The 24,145-nt window shown below is 41.6% G+C and overlaps 1 protein-coding gene across 7 annotated transcripts in view; it reads left to right on the top strand.

Annotated features, from left to right (window-relative positions):
- Positions 1–24,145, top strand: part of BACH2 (BTB domain and CNC homolog 2) — a 183,098-nt gene that overhangs the window by 123,734 nt on the left and 35,219 nt on the right. For all 7 annotated transcript variants that reach the window (XM_038133695.1, XM_038133699.1, XM_038133694.1 and 4 more), the window contains one exon: positions 14,763–15,017. In XM_038133695.1, the coding sequence (XP_037989623.1) occupies positions 14,775–15,017 (243 nt within the window). In that variant the 5' untranslated portion in view covers positions 14,763–14,774. The remainder of the gene's footprint in view (positions 1–14,762; positions 15,018–24,145) is intronic.

Genomic DNA, 24,145 nt, shown 5'->3' with positions numbered 1-24,145 from the left:
TATGTATGGTTATATCTATCTATCTATATCTATCTATCTATATATATATATATATATATATACACATATATAACTGTGGGCACATGCACATGTGTGTCTGCTTTTAAGACACTATATGTGAGAAGGAAATGCTGTGATGGAATAGCATCATGCCATTCATAATCCAGTGGTGGCTGTCCTGTATTTCATCAAGCAACAGGTATTTATTTAAAGCATTTTAACATTCCCTTGGGCATATAACCAAACTGTCTCTTACTTGCACTTTAAATTCTTCAGGTAATGGCATGAATCTGTGGATGGACTTACCTGATCTTGACCTCTGATAACTGTAAATTAACTGAGCCTACAAGACTCCAGTCGTCTTAATGGCAAAATCTTCATTTAGTCTGATAGCTCAAAATTGTCTCTTTCTTTTCTGAAGCTGTGTCTCTTTGTGGTCAAGTTTGTCTAAAAAGATTAGATTGGGTCCTGCATAACAATGTTTGCATTCTTTTGACAGTCCAAGAAACAAAGTTCATTGATTTAGTTAGAAAGACTTGTGGAGTGATTTTCTAATTATTTTTTTTATTGCAGTCTACAGTATAGGTTAGGTGCATTTAGGATAGGCAGAAGTTGAGGGGGAAGAAGTAAGAAAAAAGCATGCTTGTTTTTTCATTGAAGACTGTTCTCTTTTACATGAGACAAACTTCCTGGCAAGCACAAGAGTTTGCCATGTAGGCTGGTCCCCTTTTTAGCACAAAAATTGCTGTAGGGGTTTGCAGGCACGGAGAAGTATTGATTGTTTCCTAGCACGCTGTCTGTGTTACATATTTCAGTTAATAATTTGTAATGCTTTTAGATTATTTTCATTTGAAATACTAATCAATGAGCTTTATAGATCTCCCGCTTTATACATAAACATACCAATCTCCAGTGGAGCATAAGAGTTTTATTTTATCCTAGATTGTTTATACTATATAATTATTAATCTGTAGTTAAATCTCCTTGTCCTCATGCTTTTATGGCTTGATCCTGCTTGTTGCAAGGGATCTCAAATCTAATTAAAGGGCATAGATTAATGGCACTCAACACCTTCAAAAGTAAGTGCTGGAATGTGTCAGCTACGTCCTGTTGCATGAAGACCTCCTGATGCCTCTTACTTTGTGTGCGCAGCAGAAACAAGACTGGTTGCCTTGTGTCATGTAATTTCACTCTGTGAAATTTCTCTCTATGAAGAGTTATTTTGTACCATAGTAGGTTTTCCAGACTTGAGGTGCAGAGTCACAGTTTTTTTGCTGTGATGTTCTCTCAGACAGTTGTTGGAAAACCACCGCCAAAGTGTTTCAGCTGAGGGGGAAAGAAAAAGAAAAATAAATCTTGAAATTATGTGTTGATTTCCCAAAGTTCAGCATTTTTTGAGCTCTTCTAAAGCTCTGGTGCCCTCATGGTGTGGAGCAAAATCATGAGATCTCAGCTGGAGAGTGGGCTGGGGGGAACACTGCGGCCATTGCTGGAAATACACCTGGCCAAGAAGAAATTTTGCGAAGGGAAGTCCAGGGCAGCTACTGGCTTCTGCTCAATTCTTCCTCAAAAGTTGGGTTTCTAACAAAACAGGGGGACCTGTGCTCTACTTGCTCCATCATCTGCATTTGGTGTGGTGTTGCAAACTGCTCGGGTGGGATTTTGCAGACCAGTGATGGTCAGCCAGTTCTGCTTGGGAAGCGGGAATCTCCTGGCTCCTACCCTTATCCTCACCCTTGTGAGCTCACAGGTCAGGTTACACAATGGCACCTTCAGTTTGTTTAAAGGAAGGAAATTATGCACAAAAGCTGTTAAAAGAATATAAGGTTGTCAAGTCAAGTGAGAAATGTTATAACATCGCCTGCTCAGCCTTCAATTGAATCCTGCGTGCATGCAAATTTGACAGTCTTTAATTGCATGTCTCCAAGATCTGTGGAGAATATAGCTTCTCAATTCATATCAGAAAAATCATTCTGTGAAAAAAAAAAAAAAAACCAAAAACATTCTCTCCTAAAGATTGTCCAAACTGTAGGTATGGGTGTACATTTCATCAGCCAGGCAAAGCTTCCATAGGTCACAGCTGCCCAAAACACAGCCCTGAGCAAACCTGCCAGGGTCCTGAAGGTAGCGTGGCAGTGGTGATTGCCATTGTGCAGACAAGGACCTCACTAATTCCTTTTGTGTTGTCCTCAACAATGGTGCAGCCAAGGTGTCCTAGAGTGTCTGTCCCCTTGTGAATGGAGAGGAAAGGGAGAATTAGCAGCAGGTGGCACTTGCCATGTCGCTGAGGGTGGACAAGGCTTGGGATTTTGTGGGTTTCCGAGGTAAGGTCTACAGAGGCCATGGGGAATGTCTGGTTTCGGTGGCCTCCTTCTCTACCAACATTACATTCCCCTTGAAGGCAAATGAGCAGATGGGGGCTGTAAATAACCATAGAGGGAGAGAGTGACAGCAGTGAATACCCAACCACATAAACCAGCCTTACATAAGTCTGGTGAAACTCTAAACCAGTATATGTAAGTCTAAACCATTAGGATTGCACAAGAATCACTTTGTTTGTCTTTTTATTAGCCAGGCTTCTAGCATTATGGGAGAGGCACTGGAGAGAGTGGTACATGAGCAGAAATCCAAAAGATTTTCAGTTGGAGTGGTCCTCTTAGAAATGGACCGGAAAATACATGTTTGTGACTTGTTGCATGAGAAAATGAAGCAAGAAGGGAAGCAATTTTTCAGACAGTACTATTTGTGGACAGTCTTAAATAACATGAATCATGGGGTCTCAAATCCTGTACAGTGACCTTGTGCAATCAGAGTACATCATCTACTAGTAGACTACGAATTTATGCATGCGCTGTACTCAGAATTGGAAAAGATGTTTTCCAAAGTTAGAATCTGTTGTGTTGGCATAACATTGCATTTAAAGTAAAAAGCGCTGAACGCACTGGGAATTGTTGAAGAATATTCTGCCAGCTCTCAAAATTAGGATTTTACACTGCCATCAATAACAAAAAAGTTACTCTAATGAGAAGCCATTCTGGTTAAATGAAGAAATACAAGTAGTGATAAAACACTTATTAGTTTAATACCCAAAAAGGGAAAATAGAAAAGGCAGAAGTGTTCCCCAGGTGTTTTTTGTATTTGAAACTGTGGAAGAGGATGTGTCCATCCTGTGCAGTAATATGGAAAGAAGAGAAAGTTTGCTGCAACAAGGGAGGATCTGGGAGGCAAGAATGGTTGAAGTTAAACATTCTCATATCCTACTAACTTTTACATCCAGGAATTTTAAAGGAAGTAGCTGAAAAGCTCTGTTAAGTGTCTGGTAATTTATAATAAATCTTGGGAAATGGGAAATTCCAGAAAATTGGAGGGCTGCCAACTGTATTTCCGATATTTCACAAAGATAAAAGGGATGTCCCGGGGAACTGATGGCTGGTTTTGCTTGACGTCAGTCCAGGGTAAAATAGTGGAACAGCTATTTCAGAATCTGTCAAGAGAGAACTTGGAGGTTAAAGGTACAGATAATTCCAGTAACAGTTGAAGAGAGAGCCTGTCAAAAAAACCTCACTGGATTTCTTTGCACTGTCAGGATTGCACATCTGTGTGATAAAAGCTGCTGTTGATTTGCCTTTAGGAAGCCAGAGTAGGTGGTCCTTTCTGCCTTTCAGGTTTGTGAACCATATAAGGAATGCCCAGAGTTTAAAACTCCCATGACAGAATTTGAAACAGGAATAATCAAGCCACTCTGTTTCCCTGGGATAAAGCGTAGCTTAGTTTTGGGTTTGGGGTGTTAATCTCCTATTTGATTTGAGTTGGGTTGATGGCTTTTACAGCTTTAAGTGTGTTTGAGTACATTGTAGTTCTGTGGGGGTAAAGAAAAAACAAGCTTCAAAAAGCTTCATGAAAAGCTCAACAAATAATGCAAGCATTCTCAAACAAAGATAAAATCCAAGTTCTTCTTATAGCAGTCTTTATAGCTTTAATCCCTCATTCTTTACCATGGCAAAGAAGATTTCATAAGCTCCTCTGGATCTTACAGGAGAAGGAAAGCTTGTGTTTGCCTTCTGCTGGCTTTGCTTTGTTTCTGTGAGAAACTACAGATCCAGATGCAATGTTGGCATTACATACCCTCAGAACGAGTTTCCAAATACATCAAATCTTTTCTTTTTCTCTGGGCACCTTCAGACTGAGTTGCACTGCGTCCAAGTGTCCATTTTTGTCTCACATCCTCTTCTTATCTTGGCTGTAGTCTGGTAGGTGTTGGCAGCGGAACTGATTGCTTTCCATGCACCTTTCTCTTTCTGTTGTCTACAACAAAAAAGGTAGTCAAGTTCCAGAATCAAGGCCAGTCCTTAGATAAAGGGACTTAAGGTAGGCACCTAGGTATATGTCAGACTCTGAGAATAGTGGGAAAGCTTGCAACTCCTGCTTAAACCTTCTGCTAACAAAATGGCAATTCTCAGATCTTTGCAGGATCAAAACCACAGTCAGAATGCATTGGTGTAATACAGGTATCCCCTTAGCACTTGTTCTGAGTTTCTAAATAGTCATTTCAGTCATCTTCTGATCATTTGATCATTATAAAAACTTTTGAAAGTAGTTTTTTTACATATATTGATAGTACTTCCAAGGTTCAGATGTGTACATCTGTGAATCCTAATGCACTAGTCACTAGAATATATTTATTTGTTTAGTTACTTTGTTATAGATTAGTCAAAAATCTTTGATATAGCCATAAATAAACATTTTTCATTCAGTTTTCAAGGGAGAATGTTATACTTGGTATCCCTTTGGTTGTGGAAAATGCTGTACAGACAGATAGTGGCCCACTCTTAGGAGAAGGCAACACCTGTATTCTTTCCCGAGAGCAGAAGGTGTGAAGTTAACACCCTACTCAAGTCTGTCCCAAATTTAACCCAGTGACCTACTGCATGCGTCCCTGCTCTTCACACATTAATCACTACAGACACGTTCCAAAGGACATGCCGGTTTGTGTCCCAAGAAAGGATGAAGGATGTTTTGACCACCTGCTAACTTGCAGTAAAGATGAAAAGCTTGCATTTTAGGGGGTAAAACAAAGACAGCAGATTTTTCCCATAGCAACTATGCAATATGACAGAAGAAAATGGGATTGGGTTGCTTTCATGGCTTCTGCAATTTGTGTTGTCAAAGGTGTTTGCAGTGGTTCTGGCCATAGCCTCTCAAGCAGATAGAACTGCTTCCACCACTTCTGCAGATAGGCTGGAAAAGCAGTAATTAGTACAGCTTAGTGAAGGAAAAAAAAAATTGAGAGAGAACTTTCCTGTTTGTTTATTTGTGGATTTTTTGTGATTTTTTTGGTTTTTTCTTTTTTCTTTTTTTAAAAAGTGAAAACAATGCTCATTTTACAGCAACCAAAATTTAAAGTACAGAACTGCAGCACTGAATTCCACTGGAGCTTTAAACTTGAGAATAGAACGTAAAGGAAATTAATAACTTTTATTCAAATAACTTGTTAGCATAATCTTTGACATTCAAAGGCTGCACAGTGCTGTTGTTCATAATTTGTAGTTTCCAAACTTTGGTGGCATTAGGGCAATATCAACTGTGCCTTTGTTCTCATAGTCATATTAGCAAAAGAGATGTCAAATACGGAGGCACCTTCTTTACTGTCCTGAGATATTGTCATACTGGCAAGTGATCTGGATATTTGATAAACCAATTGTACTTCAATTCCATCATTTCAGAGGGCATTTCTGCAGTGTGAGTTATACATACATGTACACATATGCCCACACCAGTACACATAAATTACTTAAATGTTTAGGAAAAAGGAGGAAGCCATAACACTGTATCACTCCTCAAGCAAAACCCCCAAATACTCATTTAAAGCAAGAAAAGCAGTGGGCCTTTGCCAGAATTTCCAGCCCCGGTTTGTGTGCAGACAAAGTTTTTCAGAGAGCTTACCAAGCTGGAAGGCAAAATAAAAACAAACCACTGTTTCATTTTTCCCTCTCAGATTCTTTAATCTTTCAATCCAGCTCACCCAAGAACAATCCAAAAGGTTATGTCTTTCACCAAGGTCCTGAAACCATTGACTGCTTCAGAGGAACATAATGTGTTGTTTGTTGTGCTTGGTGGTTTCCTGGCAGTGTTTCAGTGTTGGGCATTCCCCATTCTGCTTTGAATAAGCTATTTTGAGTAGCAGACTTAGTTCCAGTCCCCTTCACCGTGGCCAGCTACTGTAAAGAGCAATGTGAAAGCTGAGAGAGGAGTTTTTATCAGGAAAGAGTTCTGTGTTTCTCATTTTCCATGTTCATGTATGTCAGTTAAGTAGCTTCTGAGAAATGAGGATAGCAGACGGTTTTTGTGTTGATCCTCCTTTTTTCCTACCTGGTCTATGTGGAAGATGTCCCTGCCAATGGCAGGGGAATTGCAACTAGATGATTTTTAAGGTCCCTTCCAACCCAAACCATTCCATGAATCTGTCTTCCCCCACACATCTACCATGCCTCTTTCCTGAGGGCATCATCAGTTTATTTACAGAACATTGAAAATTCATGTTAAACTAAGCCTGACTCACTCAGTGTATGAAAATTAGTAGTATAATTATATAATTTTTACTGAGTCATAAAAACATTCATGTGTATACTTTGCCTAGTAGGCCTGTATAGAATGTATAGGTTAATGCATGTACTGAGTGTAAACATTACTTGCATGTTAACCTGAAGAATGTGAGCTCTCATTACCTTGTTCATCTGGGCTACTCTCTCAAGAAACAGTAGCAACACAACCCTCTGAAGTCGAGTAATAGGTTTTATCTCTATATGGAACATAAATCTGTTTGGACTCGTCAAAGCAACCTCCACTGGGAATCCCTGACTCCTTATGGTACCAGTCTCTGAACAACCTGAAGCACAATTTCTTTAGAGTAGACACCTGGGGTTTAAATAAGCATTCATCATGGAGACTACAGGCATCCTGACTACTTAAAAAAAAAAAGATTCAGTATAGACATGAAGCTGTGGTACACTTTTGCTCGTGTGTGCATTCTATCAATAGCAAAACAATTGTGAAAAAAAGTGCTACAGATTAAAGTCATATTCAGCAATTCTGTTTAAAGGTCTACAGGATCAGAGTCCCTCTTGGGGTTTTTTGGGGGTTTTTTTTGGTTGTTTTTTTTTTAAGCACAGTATCTGTCCAGATAGATAGTACAGTGTCTATCCGGGTGGTGCTGTAGGGTCTAAGTCCAGTATAAGAAAACCAATGAGTGACTTTGCAGTGGGACTTAATTTCAACATCAAAGCCTCTGCACTGTGATGACAAATGAGCTGTTCAAAGACAGCCATTCCACAGTCTGCAGGATACATCCCTGTTCCTGTCAGTTTAGCTAAGGAAGGAGTAGCCAGTATTCTCATCTCCATTTGGAATCCATGTGAAGCTTGCCGTACAGAAATGGGGCTCAGGGCCCAGCCCTGCAGCCAGCTCAGGCACTGATGCTTCTGCTCCCTGCCTGTGGTGTAACTCATGGGGGACCAGTTTGTGTTCCTTGAACCACTTGCAGCTGTTCAGCAATTCCAAGGGTGCTCCCTGGGCTGTGGACACTCAATGTGTTGGAGCCATGCGGCAACAGGAATTCCTGCCTTTAGGAGACGTTACCAGATGTCTGCAGGGCCCTGCTCTGTGCCCAGCCAGACCTGCCTGTCTAGAAGGCCCATGGTTAAATTCTCCCTGGGTTTCTCTCAGCTGCTCCCCTTCCCACTCACAGTCCAGTAGTGAAGGTCCTTCTTCAAGGCACTGTGGTCAGGAGCGCCAGCCATCACTCGGGTGCAGCATGTCTGCAGCTGCTGGCCAGGAATGCTCTGCAGTGTCTTCTCCAGTTGTCCATGCACATTCTGCTTTACAGCAGAAGCTGCTTGATCAACGTGGAAAGTTCATCTCTTAAAACAATCTTGCTAATGGCCCTGGCACCCACAGTATGTTTGGCAGGAGGAAGTCCATGTAGCCTGGCAGCCCACAAGTCTATTTTCAATTATCTGGGGTGCTCAGAGAAGAAGACATTAATATTGCTAAGGATGACATAGCAAATTACTACTGCTCCCTAACCTTTTTAAATTGCTAACACTGTTGTAATCTGTAATTACAGAAATCAGTGTGAGAATTGTGGCACAGTATAATTATCTTTCCTGATACTTTATTGCTGTATGAATTATTAATCAAAATCAGTCTTGTATAGTATTTGCGGCAACTAAGAAGAATAATCTATAATTAAATTTCGCTGTTTCTATTTTTGTGCTGGTGTTTTATGATGTTGTAATTGATAATTAATTGGTTAAAAATTCACACAATTCTTGGGAGTTTCATGTGACTGTGCTCAGTATTCAGCATTTATTAATTGAATAATGGGCTCACTGAAGAGACCTTTGTATATAGTCTGCTGTCATTACAATGAGCTCTCAAAAATGGTGAATTAATCATTAGGCCTTTCAATAGTTTCTTTTTAAAGGAAAGCAGTGACAATATAATCATATCCTTTGTTGTTATAGCTATAATTGAGAGATCGTAATAACCAATTATAAGCATGGTCATTTTAGGAGCTCTGAAGTGTCAGTTATTGATAACTTTCTTTAAAAACAAAGTGTTGATTACACAGAACAAGTCTTTTCATAGAAAAATATTAGGAGATGGGGAAGGAAGCCTGGAAAATTATTTTCCTCCCACTTGCCACTTAAAACTGTGCATGTTTATCCCGAAAAACTGTCAAGTCTGATGAGCCTTTGCTGCCAATTGTCAGAAGTACAAGCTGCTCTCAACTTTTTTTCATTATTTTATCATCATTCTCCCCATTTTTTTCTGAGTACCTTTTGCTAAATTGTTAGGAGGGAAAAAAAACAATAGAAAATGTCAGAACAAAAGAGCACTTTTTCACATTCTCTGCCTGAATCTCGTTGAACAGAAATATTGTGAGACATTTACATGCAAATCTTTAATACAGATTTCAGCTACTGCTGACCAAAGAGCCTTAGATGTGTTCAAGCTGGCCACTTGAAACTTTTCCTAAGATTCTTTCTTCTTATGTTAATAGAGCTGATTAAGAGAATGTGAACTGGAACTAAAAATACTCTCAGTTCAGTATTGATCCTCTCTTAACACAATAAGGAGAAAGTTGGGAGTCACCTTGCGTAGCAGGACATAAAATGTGATCTCCAGCATATGCTTCCAAGAAAATCCTGTGGTTCATTTTATACCAGATCAGGTTCTGCAATTCCTAAATGAGGAATCACAGTGTTATCTGTTGGCTTCTGTATTAAAACATAGCATTACAGGCATAATGAGGAGAAACTGATAAACCTTTTCAGACCTTTGCAGTAAAGTTGTTGGGAGTCCTCTGTGCACTGTTATAGATATGATGTCCTGTTTACATCACTTAGAGTACAAGAAGGGGGATGAGATGATGTCTTTAGGTCCCTCTTTTTCCCCGTCCTTGCTGGTGGTTTGCCATAGACAGACTACAAAGATGCTTCTGCTGCAGTTGATGCACCTTTTATGAGTTGAATTTAGCATTGTATGGCTTCTCATGTCCTAAACCAGCTGCTCTGCTGGAGCCATTGGGAGTGGGAGTTCCTGGTGTCAGTGACACCCACCACATGTAGTCTTTGGACAGATGTTCTCTACTGCTTGCCTTCAACAACTTGGTCCCACACAACTTCAGTTCCTGTTTGAGAAAGGGGAGCACTAGGCAACATGTCCATTGCTGTCTCCCACAGCTGGGGACACAGGATGCGGAGGTCTCGGAAGCAGTAGATTTGGGGTTTTGCAGTGGTTAGTAGGTCAGGAAGGATGGATAATACAAGCACATTTGTTGTTGGACAGTGGAATATTGTCTGTGGAATATTGGACAGTGGAATATACATGCTGCAGAATGTAAATATTCATCCCACGTAAACTTGTACTCTCAGTAATAGGGCTCTAGATATTTTTATTAGGATTAACTAATCCTTTTACATATGGAGTGAATTCTTTGCCCAGTAACGTTCAGCAGTGGTCAGTTGAACATATGGCTTATTGCAGTGGCTGTGAAATCTCTTGAGGAAAAACTACACAACCATCCTGCTATGAGGATGGTGTACTATTTTGGTTCATTTAAATGGTCAGGTATTACAGCCTCTCCAGGCAACTTGTTCCTCAGTTTTTCCTTGTTCAGTCTAAACCTCTATTGTTTCAAATTGTTCCCAGCGTCTGGCTCAATTGTGTCATCGATCTTGCAGGGAGAGTGTCAGGCTGCTGTGAGGACCCTGTATGTACATCCAGGCAGTCTGCCATCCTAGAATTAAGTGTGCCCAACCTTGCTGTAGCTCCAGAGAGCAGAGAAGCTTGGCCACGCTGAACAGCATGACCACAGCCAGATGTAAGCCAGTTCCTGAAGAAATTTCACTGCTAACATGCTGAAAATTGTCCCTGCATTCCTCCTCTGTTGAATACAGTTTATCCTAAGTGATTTCCAATCTGATGCAACTTATGGCTTATGGCAACTTAGTTTCTCTAACAGCCATTTCTAAAGATTTTTTCAAAAAATTCTGAAAGTCAACACTAATTACATGTACCAGTGTTCCTCACTGCTAATTTGACACACTTCAGGAATTCTAATAGAGCCCATCAGAGACATGACTTCCCCTTGCAGAAGCCATGCTGCTTTGTCACGATGATAATTTGCCTGGTTAAGTGCTCTGTAGCTCTGCCATGATAGAGATTCTCCTTTTCACATAATTAGCCCAGTTCTGATGCAGGACTTTCTGGTGTGTCTTGATAAGATTTTCTCTCCCCTCATGTTTCCCTTCAAAAACAGGCACCACATTGTCTGTGCTCCAGTCTTGTGAAGCAGGAGCTGGTTTTTTGTGATAGGTAATGTATTTTTAGTAGCAGCTCAGTCAAGGTGTTTATGTGTTCCTGGAGAGTTTTGGATGAGCGCCAGCCAGTACAGACAAGGTGCTGCAAACCAAAGTGATTTAGATGTTCCATGAGCAACATTTTTGGTCTCTTGAGGTTTTGTATGCTGCCTCCATGCTGCCCATGCTGCCCATGCAGAAGGGTTTGGTGGGATCTTCCACCCATCACCATGGAAGGAACGTGTAAGCAACCTTTCATTTCACTTCACTGCAGTTGCTGGCCTTTACCAGCAACTTTTTTGGCTCAGTTTCAATGGTGCTTTCCTTGCCCACAATAGTTCGTGCCAGTTTCTGGAAACTTTTGTTTCATAGAGGCTTTTTCTGGCAGCATGGTGACCTATATGCAAACAAATGCACAGCATGTTCTTTTGAGCCAGAGAAAGGCTTGCTAAGACATTCCCTTTTCAGTTTGAAGAAATACGAAGTGTGTAGCAATGATTTCCATGAATAAGGTTCTGCAAACTCAGCATAATACTGAATTCAGCAAAAAATGATGCAGTTTGAATTAACACTGTGTAAAAGGCTTGCAGCCCAGCTTGCCTCAGAGTTCAGAGATAATACCAGATCCCTGGGTCTTTTTATTCCAAGGAGAGAGGGGGAAAAAAAGAGTTGAATTCTTCTAATTTTCCTGCTACTACATGCCAAAGTCCTACAGTGACCTTTTCTCTTTGCCCTCTAAACCCTTTCCCTGTGAAAATTAACAATATACTTCCCAGTGAAGGGTTTCACCATCTTGCACCTTTCCTGCAGGATGAAGCCCTCTTGGAGAGGAAACACCTCATGTCTGGAGGTCATGTGGTCGATGGCAGATTGTGGAAAAGGAAAGACTGTAAATCACTCGTGTTGAAACATTAAAAGCTGATAAATAGGTGGTCCTGAGCTGTAGCCCAGCCCGGTTTCCCTGTGCGCAATGCAGGGCTCAGGGTGCTTCCTAGAGCGGTCAGGGGCACGGTCAGAGGGAAGTCTGTGGAAGGCTGAGATCACAGCTGCCAGACAGGGCATCCATGTGGATTCTCAGTGGCTGTGGGAAGATGAATGGCATGGATCCACCTTCAGGAAGCCCCTGGAGTCACAACAGCAGCCTTGGGAAAGTATGATGGTATAAGCAGTGGGGTGGAGGTCCTTCCTGGGAGCGCAGGTGCAGTTTACAGCCCCAGCACCTCAGGACTGCACCACTCAGGTTTCCTAGCAGAGAAGGCAGGCTTGCTTACCAGTGGGGAAATACACCATGGTATTTTCAGCACTTCACAGCACATGCAGCAATTTTTTTTTAAAAAATACACTTGATGAGAGCTGTAGTTTAAAAGTGGGAAATTACTAATTAGTAACTAAGTAATTCGGGGTTTGATTCACACAAATTGCACTATTACTGTAAGAGAGGATTGCAATTTCAGGCTAGCTGAGGTTTGGTGGGTTTTTTCTAAGGCACTGAAAATATAATTGATGTTCTGTTCATTAGCTGCCAGGTGTCGGGTTTCTTGTCCTTTTTTTCATCATCTGAGATATTACAGGCATAAGACATGCCTGGAAAATAAAGGGGGAAAAAAAGCTTACTGCTTTCCCCTTTGCATTGTCATTTGCAACTCTCAGGTTTTCCCACTAGATTGTTCTTGTAAACTCTTTCATTTCATAGCACGCAAGAGTGACCACTTAGAACATCATTACAGTGCTATCGTTAGCATCAGAGTTTAGTTATACAGAAAGCTGTGAGTGAGATGAGCTAAGTGTCATTTTCTCTTTTACCTTGGTGGAGTGCTAATAACATGATTGCTGTCAATTCTTCTCATTAGTCTCAATTTATACAGAGATTTTTTTTTTTTCTAGTTAAGAAATCCAGCTGGTACTCACCCCCAAGTATCTCCCTCCCCTGCCTTTACGCAGATCAATTAGCAGCTATGCATCTTCTCTCTACATGTTGAGTTTTTGAAGGGCTAATCTGTGTTGGTTGGTTGTGGGTTTTTTCCTGTTCATGTAAGCATTTCATCTGAGTGCTCGAAAGTGCAGCATGAGTCAGCATAAAGGTTGAAAATACCAGTAAAAGAGAGTCTGTAAGCATTCCATTAAGACTTCCAGTAATATTACAGTTTTGCACTGTTGGCAAAAATACCTATTCTGTACAGAGTCATCATAGCCACTGGCTTAAAAATACTCATATAAAGGTTGAACAATGAAGTTACCATTGAGAAGTTTAGTCAATATAAGTAACAAGTGTATCCTCTTAAGTCCATTCTTGTCTAGATGATTAGTGTCTTTCAAATGGCACAGTAGGAAATTGGAAACCCAGTTTGAACTCACAGCAAGAGAAATAGTTTGAAGTCATGTTGTGTCTAGTGATGTGCCTGTATATTGCACTAGCAAAGCAGAATTCTGCGACAGTCCACATTAAAAAATAGCAGAGGAGGAATTTTGCTTTTACTTGATACAGTAGTCAAGTATTTACAGTGCAGCAGTACTGTACCAAAATACCATCATCTTACCCTTAGCCCTTGATGCCTCTGAATTTTACCTCTCAGAAGGCAGTTGTTGTTCTCAATAAGGAAAAATAATTCCTTTTAAATGCTGCCAGTTTGTGCATTTGCACAACTTTCCCTTCAGCAGCAGATAGAGTAATACGTACTTTAATATTCCTTTTCCCCATGTGAGCCTGAACACGAGCAGGTTTGGTTTGGGATACATAGTCTGTTCAGTCACAGGCTTTTACACCTTCCTACTCAAAGTCGAAATGGGAAAATAATGCAAAAAGAATTCGGTCTAATGCTGGGGAAGATGTTTTTGGTAAATTAATTACTTCAGTGTGTTCAAATGCAAAGGGGTTTCATGCAATGTGGGGTATTGGGGGGAGCTGTTTCCCTCCACCATCACCACTGCAAATCCAGTCACCATGTTCAGAGGCTTTGCCAGTTCTACATGTGTCAGAAACTGCAGAACATCAGGCAGAGAATTGCCCTGACTCAGACAGTAGCAATGGGTGTGTAATGGGTGTCTGACCTCATTCCAACCTCTGCTCTTCAGTCAGAAGGAGGAAACCTGCAGGCAGGAGTTGGGCTGTCTGGGGTTGCACATCCATTCAGGTGAAGGGATTTTTTGGGTCTGCGGGTCTGGAATTCGGGAAGACTACTCTTCTGTGAATGGCATTAAGCCACTGATGAAGGCATGTTGCTTTGGCCATACATGGAAACAGATTTCTTCTGGAGCTGCTAAATATCTTTCTCTCCCTCTTTGGGCTGAAAATTCTGATTGAGAAATTAGGTTGCTGTAGTTAGTGGCTTGTCTTTGTCAGGTACAGTTCCACCTTGCCTTTTACTTGAGCTGAGGTCTTCAGTGTGACTGTATAGTGCTGCCTGTCTGCTGGAGAGTAGACTTGGGGGTTTGAGGGGTTTTTCCCTTTGATCTGAAAATATCAGAAGCAAGCTCAAAGCCCTTTTTTTTCACCATTAGAAAACCCAACAGTCACTCTAGCTTTTTTTTTCTAAAATCTTCTAAAATTTCCAATGTCCCCATGTTATTGCCATTACTAAATTGGAAATTGGAGATGCATAGTAGGTGGTTGAAGAAAAGCACTTTTCAGTCTGTCTAAACCCTATTTTGGTATTGAGGGGGGAAGTTGGTGGGGCAAGTAGGTAATCCAAGCATGACAGGTGAAATCCAGTGGCATCAAACCACTATCAACCATGGTATGTTTCCCTAGAAACTTTCTTGGATTTAAGCATTAACGGGCTGCTTGGCTGTGGTCTTGAGGTATCCAGATATTGGGCTGAATCTCCCCATAGCAGATTCACCGAGGGACCGTGCTGCTCCTCACCACCTTGTTTGTGCTTTCTTCTCCCTTGTCCCCTGCAGGGTGTGAACGGCATGTCTGTGGATGAGAAGACTGACTCCCCCATGTATGTGTATGAGTCAACGGTGCACTGTACCAATATTCTCCTCTGCTTAAATGACCAGCGGAAGCAGGACATTCTCTGTGACGTGACGCTGATCGTGGAGGGGAAGGAGTTCCGCGCCCACCGGGCTGTGCTGGCTGCCTGCAGCGAGTACTTCTTGCAGGCCTTGGTTGGGCAGACGGAAAATGACCTGGTGGTCAGCCTGCCAGAAGAGGTACAGTATGTCACCATGCCCCCACCGTAACAACGCGCCCCTCCCTTCCTCCCTCCTGGGGAGGAAACCCTCTGTGGTCTGCTGGGGTGGCCAAAGGGAGGGTGGCACAGGTGTCAGTGGCTGCCTCAGAATGGCTCAGGATGTGCTTTCTGTGTTTGGGTGGGTTGCAAATCACTGAAGGATGGACATGTTCACACCATGCCAACCTTATGATGGAGGCAAAGCTTTAAGATGCTTCAGCTCGCCTTTGTCACTGCTGCTGAAAGAATTGTACCCAAACGTTACATTACCGTAGCCTCGTTCAGGGCAGTATTAGGACCCTTATATTCCTCTGCTCTTCTAGACAGGAAATTTGAAAGGAGCGATGTGACAGCTACATGGCAGGTTATTGTTGAAAAATCATTTGAGCTGTCACGTTGTTGGGAGTTTCATTGGGTGTTGTCCACCCCTCTCTGGCAGCTCATATCTTTATTCCACTTCTTTCCCCTTTCCTGTTCCTCATTCAGTCTGGCTTCCTCAGAGCACCCCTCACAAAGAGTTTGGGATTTAACCATGTTTTCCCCCAAGAAACCATGAACTCAGTCTGTCAGAAAGTTTTGTCATGCAGCATAGCTCCCACAGCAGGAAGCCCAGGGACGTAGAAAACACATACCTCACTGGAAAGTTTCCTTTATTTTGTCACAGAATCTCACTGGCTGGCTTCCACCCCCACTGTAATTTCCTCACAGCCGTAGAGCCGTGACAGCACACCTACCACAGGGCATGCTTTTGGCTTTGCTGCCCACAGAGGGGAGGTGCATGCCTGTTGGCCAGGGCTGCCATTACCTGCTGCCTTGGCACTGCCTGCCCGGTGTCTCCAGCTGGGAAGGGTGGCATGAGGAGGGTGACAATGTACCCAGGGCACAGCACAGCAGTCACTCAGTGGGAAGGTATACTCTGGCATATGGAAGGTTTTTCACCATCATTTGCTTAACGCCCTTGAGGAGGCATGGTGTGTTTTTAAATGATGACAGGTCCCAAAATGTCACACATCATTTTTCCCCCTCTGGTTTAGTTCTCCAGAGACTTCAGCAGCGTTGTAATGTTGTCACAGCACAAGTTGGAGAGCATTAGAAGTAGGTCACTGGCTGTGACTTCATGAGTCCTGACACTGAGTATTACTCATGAAGACACTTCAACCCAGACATTTTGCATAGGAGTTTAGAGATAGCGCAGAGGACCCACTAGGATGCACACTTTGATTCTGCAGTGTCCACTAATAATTTCCAGTGGAAGAATCAAGTCTCAGTCAATTGCATGGCTTTCTTGCCACAAAGCAAAGGTAGGAGCAGAGAAGTGACAAAACATGCCCAAGGGTGCAGAGGTGGGAAATTGCAGTGCTCTTCTATGAAGTCTTAGTGAAACCTCTGTGTATAATTCATATCCTGTTACATAAAGAAAAGAAATTGGCATTCAAATAAACATGTAGAAGAGTGACTGAGATGTTCAGAAGAATGAGCCCGCCCTAAAGGAGGAGAAGAAAGGACCATGGCAGGCTCATACTGCTGGTGTGACAACTAAGATGTGCTGCAGCTCTAGTTAGGCAAAGGAGCTGAAATAGCCGGGAGGAGGAATATCTTTTTAATGCCAAAGGACACTGTTGGCTCAAGCATTGATTTGTTTCAACAGGCTTTCAGTAAAGATAAATTGGAAATTAGAAGATTTCTTGTTCCAGCAGCAGTGAGGTGCTGAGCTGCAGGCCAGTGGAGGGGTCATGATGTGCTTGCACTTGGTCACCCAGTCCTATGTTAATATGACACTAAAGATTTAAAATACAAAGGTTGTCTTTCTATGTGTTTTATATGAGATGCTGTCTAAGAAAAAAATCCTCCAGTTCAACTATAAACTATTTCTATTTAAGTGAATCCCCTTTGAATAAATGAAGTATTGGAGTTTTACATTTTAGAATGTATCTCGATGAAAGATCAAAAACTTTTTGTGACTTAGGGTTACAGTGGCTGCTCTTTTGGCTCCAGTGAAGCTCATGGAGTTGCAGAAGTAGTGAACCTAGTTCTTAGGGTTTTTCGAAGAACTTAGAAATTGTTGTTCCTTACTCAAGACCACCACTGCTACTTTGCTACATGCTTTTATTAGTAGCAGAGCATGAGGGCTTTGACTTTCTCATCCTGGAAAAGAGCTCTCTTGGTCTATTAAAAGAGATAACGACAGTTACCAATGTTTACTTGTACAGATCTTTTATTTTTCACATGCAAACTAATTGCTGCTAAACACATTGAATCTTAGTTTTCTTGATGGCTAATTTTCTGGAATAACTGTGTGTGAGGTGATCAGCTAGATCATTTCCTCACAAAAGCTAGACACTTGGGATAAGGAGAGCTGCCTGATGCACCTACTATTTCTCAGTTACTCCTTGTTTAAGATGCACATCCCTGCTCCTGGTGTTGCTCAGCTTCACAGTGCTGGGTGCTTTGGTAGGTGCCTGTGTAGAGATATAGGAGGTGCCTCCAACAGCTTTGGAGCTCCCTGCAAGAGGAACTGAAACTCTCCTGGTTTTTAAAAGCTGATAAGGCAGAGGAAACACCATTTTAGTTATATTGCATTTAAAGAAGTTAGCAGGGTCATCTTCGGTTCACAAGCTAAGGACTCTTCCCAAGGCTACTGTTTTCAGTCTGTGGTCTGCAGAACTCCAGCAGCAGTGAATTATTTCTTAAGGTATCTGTGAAAACGGACTTAATCTGTCATGTAGGGGGTTATTCCTCCAGTGGAAAAATTTCAAGCAAAAGCTGAATGTGAATATCCTGAACAACTACTTTTTTCATGCTTAGAGACAATTTGTGTTGGTGTATAATATAGAAAAACAAATACTGAAAAGAATTTTTAAATGTAGTCTTCACTGTTCAAAACTTCTCCAAAGGTAACAATTGCTCATAAATTTACAGGGCTATTTTTAAGTCAACCACACAAACACTGTACTTTAAATCTGAGCATAGTTTGAAAACTGCTGAAGTACGTTGTGGAGAAAGGGCATTGTTGTTACTATTATTTGTCAAAGGTTTGATGTTGGAGCTGGATAAAGCTTTATATATAAAGCTTTTAGGTTCATGTTCTGTTGGTGTGAGGAAGCTTAACATCAAAGAAAAAACTTACTTCTGATTATTCAAAGCAGTAAATCTGCCTCTGAAGTCTAAACTGAAGACTTTTTTTTACTTCACAGCATGTTGGGGTCATTTTGTTAATCTGGCATCCAGACATTGTTAACTGTTGTCTAGCTAAACAGGGAACAGATGTTTTTCACATTATTTCTTGTTTATATCCAGTTACAAGCAAGAGCAGTCTACAATGTACCAGTCATTTCAGTAGGGAGACATTGTGCTCATACAGAATTGGGACTAGTTGGATTTAGAGGGTTTTAAACCACTGCAGAACCTTGTGTTAGACATTTCAGGTTAGTTCAAGCATGTCTTAACAGGTCTCAGTTCAAACCTTTCCTTAATCAACTTAAAGTCAGTATGGAGCTAATTCTGCACTGATTGAAGAGTTTCCATAAACCCTTTTGTGCTGGCCTCGGTAATTTGATTTTGTACCACACCTTTTGTTAAGGCAACATATTTCAGTGTGTAGACAAGCTGCCCAGAACAGCTGCATAATAGCAAGAGCTCAGATGTAGCCGTGGTGTGTGAACTATCAGCCCTCAGAGCGAGTTAGAGAAATGGAGTGTTTCAGCTGCCTACAGCTAATAAAAGAGGGCCCCATTAGCTCTTAACTTCTATGCTTTTTTCTTCATTTTCAGTTTTGCCAAACAACTGGAACCTTGCCTGCTTTTACCCAGGGTGTTTTTCAGCAATTAATGCCGTTTTCCTCTAGCAGGTGCTGTTAAATGCAACCCACAATTAGTACTTTCAAAGAACTGAGTTTGAAGCTGTAAAGTTCGTTATTCACTCCATAACCCTAACTGTTGTTTTGTTTTATTTAATCACAAAAACTGGTCTTCCTTCCTCTAACAAGGCACTTAATTAAGTTTTTAATTTATGATAAGAAGTTAAATGGCACTTACGAGGCTTTTTTAATGGTTTCCACTTCCCATCCAGATTACAAAAAAAGGTGTGATGGAGAGAGACACGGCTGTCAGCCAGGGGTATTGTAGGTCATGCCAATATTAGCTGGCAGCAGGCCTTTATCCAATTAACATTGCTTCATCACTGCAAGTAATAGCTCTCGAGTAGATGATTGAGTCATTCATGCTGTAGTGGTACTCAACTTTACTTGAGAAGGAGCCAGTGCTTCATCAAATGGGCTTTTTATTTGTTATTATTACCTGCCTAACTCTGCTAATGGAAGTGCACAGCCAGTCTGCATGGGCAAGATGAAAGCTGGGCAGTGGACAAGGGTGCATCATCTGTGCAAACACCTTATTCAGTTTTGCAAGCTGCGGGTGCAGTTAGATGGTGAAAAGAGAGAAATAGAAACAGCAACAAGTAAAACTCCCCAGTGGCATTCGATTCCTACAGGTTAGAAATGGAGATTCTCAATGTTGCTTACATTTTTTTGATTTGGAAAATTGCACTTGAAAAAAATTTTCACCATCCATGAGAGCACCAAATGCCTTCCTCTCAGATGAAGCCAAACAAAGCTTTTCTGAAACAGCAGACGAAGGTTTCTTTAGCACTCTGATACCAGCCTTTGTGTTATTTTAGAAACTTGCTTCCCCAGTAGGTTGGTTAGTTTTTCCTGTAGCCCTCAAATTTCTTGAATCTCTTTAGGGTGGTGACCTTTTTTTGGTGCAACGAGCTGTCTGCTGGGAATGTTTTCTTCCAAAAAGATTAAACTGAGCTATCTGTGGTGTCCGAGTTTTCCAAGGCGCAAAAGGAAGCAGCATCTCTTTTAGGATGTGGTTGTGGGATTTATCCACACAGCTCTTTCCTTTACTGTTAAGAGAATGATGTTCAAAGTAGATGTAAAGGCTGAATTCTTCCACATTCTCTCTCCTTCACTGCTGCAAAACCTGCCTTTTCCCCACAGGGTCTAGTCCTGTGAAATTTGTCATCTGCTTCTTCGGTTGGCGTGGGTTAACTCCCTCACACGGTTGGTTAAGCTTTGCAGGGAGAAAGGCAGGACAGGACCTCGGATTTGGGATTCAAGGCTGGCAAAAGCTGAGTATGTTGGAAGGCGAAGGCACGCAGCAGCACTCTGGGTGGGACTGAGCCAGGCATCTAACATTAGCATGGCTCGTAGCTGACAGGGAGGAGAAATACTGGCAGCTGCTAACCATCCATGCCAACCTGCCAGCCTGAGGGAAAAATGCTGGGAATTAGCCAATGAGAGATGATTGTGATGAGGAGAAAATCAAAGGCAGGATGCAGGAGGTCAACTATTATATACCCTGCTGGCTAAAGGCACTTACTATTCCTTTTTATCTCTCCAGAAATAAACAGTGTTCTCTTACTTTGTCTTTTTTCCTTTCTTTGTATTCTTTGTATGTATAAATATAATATCTTTGAAGAGTGTGGGGACTGAGCTGGGAGTGCTCTGCACAGGAGCATAGAGTGAAAGAGGTGATAAATGTGGAAAAGAGGAGCAAGAGGGCAAGAAGTTTATTTCCCAGCTGGAGGGATGTTTAACACAGTAGGGAACAACAAAAGACCCTTTTTCGTTGGCACCCTGGAGATATATTAGGAGTAGCTAAGGTTAGCTCTTAGAGAATGGAAAGCAGTAATGTGGTTTTCTCTTTACATGACTGTATTGGCCATTGATGTTCCTCACAGATTGCAGCACCGACCAAAATTATTTCTGCTTTGGCTCAGGAGGTGGCAAGAACCTGAAAGCCATTATTCCCTTCATCTGCAGAGCTTTTTGTAGTGGAAAAGGGCTATCTCCATCAGGCTTCAAACTGACTTGTGCTTCAACCTTACCTCAGTAATGCCACTTTAATCAGTTCATATGGATAGAAGGTTGGGCCTTTGGTTTGTTAAATTCCTCCAGGGAACGTGTTACTTTTCACGCTGCCCCACAGTGACCGCACAGAGGGATGACTGGAGGCTGCAGCTCTGTACTGAGAGTAAAACTGAGCATTTGGGTACTCTGAAGTCTGACATGACAGGACTCTAATTCAGGAGAAACTATGAGACAGAACTGGCTGATGTTTTATGTGTGTTGCTTATGTAGCACAGTAGAAGGTGCAAACGATGTACTTTGTTTCTAGCAGGTGAGCAATAAAACAGAAATGAGATCTTCAAGATGTGATATGAAATTCCATCCATGTATCACTGCAAAAGCTTCCAGCACTGCTTGATTTTTCATGCCTCAAGTGTGATGAAGAAACTAGCCACATACTTTTCATTCTGCATAGTGTAACTTCCATTATTTTCTGATGAGGGCTGTCTTGCTATTCATAACATTCTCTGATCTTTTCAGGTGGAGAAAAGCAAAATACATCTATGTTGTAGTGAGAGCTTAGGCTTCAAAAAGCAAAACAGAAGTCATGTATACATGCATGTTAAGTAGAGAAAATCTTGCAATAGCTCCTTTCCCTCCCTTTGGCAGTAGCTGTACAATTTATTTATGTACTCAAGCAGGCATATAAAAGTGTACTGTGGAAGAGGATTGGGACATGAATGCGCAGAACAAAATTCACCATTGCAATAACTGGACTCAATTTTTTTTGCCCCAGTAGACTCCTGCCTGCCATTACTGTTCAGTTGGGCTGACTGTGATTGTTGGTCAAATATAACAAATGTGGTGTAAAATGTAGAAGATAGCTTGAATACTAAGTCCTATGTTAAGGGCATGAGAAGCAGCAATAAGAATGCGTAAGAGGAGGTGGGTTGGTTTTGTTTGTTTGTTTGTTTGGGTTTTTTGTTTTTACTTGCTGTGTTCAAATATATATGAATGAAAATGAGATTGATGAGATTGCTGAGCCATGACTGTGCCTCAGCTCTGAGTACTCTGGCCCTGCAGACTGAAAGAATTCTTCCTCTCCTCCCCCTCCACTTACAATTCTCTTCCCTTTACTTTCTCTCTTATCTAAAAACCCCTTTCAATTTCATTAAAGACTTCAAACCAGGTATCTGCCCTTTTAGAGTCCAGAAATACAGGCTGGGCATTTGACTAAACAGATAGGTAAGGTCGAGTGAAGAGTGAAGACACCTGTCAGATTCACAACATCAGACACCACAACTTGTAAAGTACTTTCTGATTACAGTACCAAGTTTTGTTCCCAAGACCCCCAAAAAATTAGATTTTAATCTTCATACAGCACTTTCTGACAAGGATTCCCTGGTGAATATTTTCAGACTGACTGTTTTTCTCAGCTACTAAGGAAATTGAGCATGTTATGGGGTGGAATATGCTATGTATTCAAATGATGCATTGCAGCAGTCAACAAACATTAAGCCTAGGATGAATGGTTCCATTTGGAAGTGGAGTATGGGTTTTAGGTGAGCAGAAGGCAATTGGATTGTACTAGGATTTGGGAATGAGATGCTTTTTGTGAGTTTTACAGGGTTGGGTTTTTTTAGAGGAAGAAGTAGACGCAAACATTCTGTTAAATTTTATGCAAGCTCTGAAGAGCAAAATGGCTGGTTTATTCCAGGATTTTTGTGCTGTAATGAATTTTCATCTGTCCCATTTTGACAAGAGACAGCCAGCAAACACCTCCAAGTCCCAGTGCAGTCTAACACTACTAAAAGCTTTGTCCCTGGGTACTTTAATTTACTTTAATAAAATAAATAAATAGAAGCAGCTGTAGCTGGCCAAACTACAGATCTAGCCCAGGTGTGGTTTGTTTAAAAAGTGAGTTTTAACTTCTCTGAAAGCACTTGAGAGGAGGCTTGCATGGTTGTTTAAGGACTTAAATGAAAAGAAAGTATCAGGCATCTCTCTAGGAAGCGTGTTGAAAATTACTGGGGAAAGATATCAAGAGAGCCACTGGCAATTGTTTTGAAGCCAGATTAAAATCAACTGAAAAATTTGGCATGGGTTGTGAGCAACAAATTCTTCAGTGATATATGTATGACTGCACATTGTTTCATGACTATAAGTCAAATGGCCTTTGAGAGCAACAAAATTTAGACACCCCTTTAAGAAATTTGGTGCTCAGTACTGGTGTAGTTCAGTGGAATTCAACATCCTAGAAGAAGATAGATCAGGTTTGTTAATCAGCCTTTCTGTCTCTCTCTTTGCCTAATCTGACCTTCTAAGAGTTCATAGCATCAAAGTGCATTTAACTGTGTCTGTTTCCCTGCACACAAAAGTAGTTGGATTTTTTTTTTCATTTAGAAGCCTTTGAAAGACATTGTGGAGACAGTTGACTTGGAATTTAAATGGTACCCTGCTCCTTTCTGAGGGTACACAGTCAAAATAACCATAGGTGAACTGAGAATGACAGAAAACTGCAATACGAAAACTTTCAGTAACATCGAGATATAAACAAGGTGTCACCAAACAGCTGGAATTGAGAGGTATCAGCTCTGAAGTTAAATAATGGCAATATAAAACCTTCAGCAGTAGATTTCTGAGGTCTCTTGTGACCAGATAAAATACTGTCATCACCTCTCTGCACATGCTGGAGTGGAAGTTGATGCATCAGATGGGAATTACAGCACAGGTCTGTGCATCAGGTCAGTGATGATTAAATCACCTTGTGTGAACCACTCAGCAATGTTTACCTCTCTCTAAATGTTCTGGTTCACATTACCTCACGTTGAGGTGAACAGACCGACCCACAGCTGGCACAGGTGCTGATCCCAGAGCAGCCCACATGCCTGACCCAGAGCTTCCAGCTTATCAGTCCTCAGCCAGTTTCAGTCTCATTTTCTTCCCTCTGTAAAAGGCACTGAAGCTTGTTGGACCAGCATTTCTCAGGATGATCAGGGTAGGATGGAGCTGCTCACCTTACCTGGTCGACTGGTCCTGAGTGACAGATGGGGTCTGCTCTGTGTCCTCTGCCTGTTCTTCTTTCATCACTCCTGAGATCTGTGCATTGCCATTGACAACAACTGCTGAAACTACCACATCCAAGAAGAAAGTAGGCATGGGGCAGATCAGAATGAGCCTGTGAATTGCTACAGGCTTCCTGTCCCTCACCAGGAGACCGGGGCACTTTGAGGATGCCTAATTGGAAAATTTTGCTT

Source organism: Motacilla alba, chromosome 3 (genome assembly GCF_015832195.1).
Source record: "Motacilla alba alba isolate MOTALB_02 chromosome 3, Motacilla_alba_V1.0_pri, whole genome shotgun sequence".
NCBI lineage: Eukaryota > Metazoa > Chordata > Aves > Passeriformes > Motacillidae > Motacilla > Motacilla alba.
The sequence above is the reverse complement of the archived record's forward strand: the minus strand, read 5'-3'. Positions and strand labels throughout refer to the sequence as shown.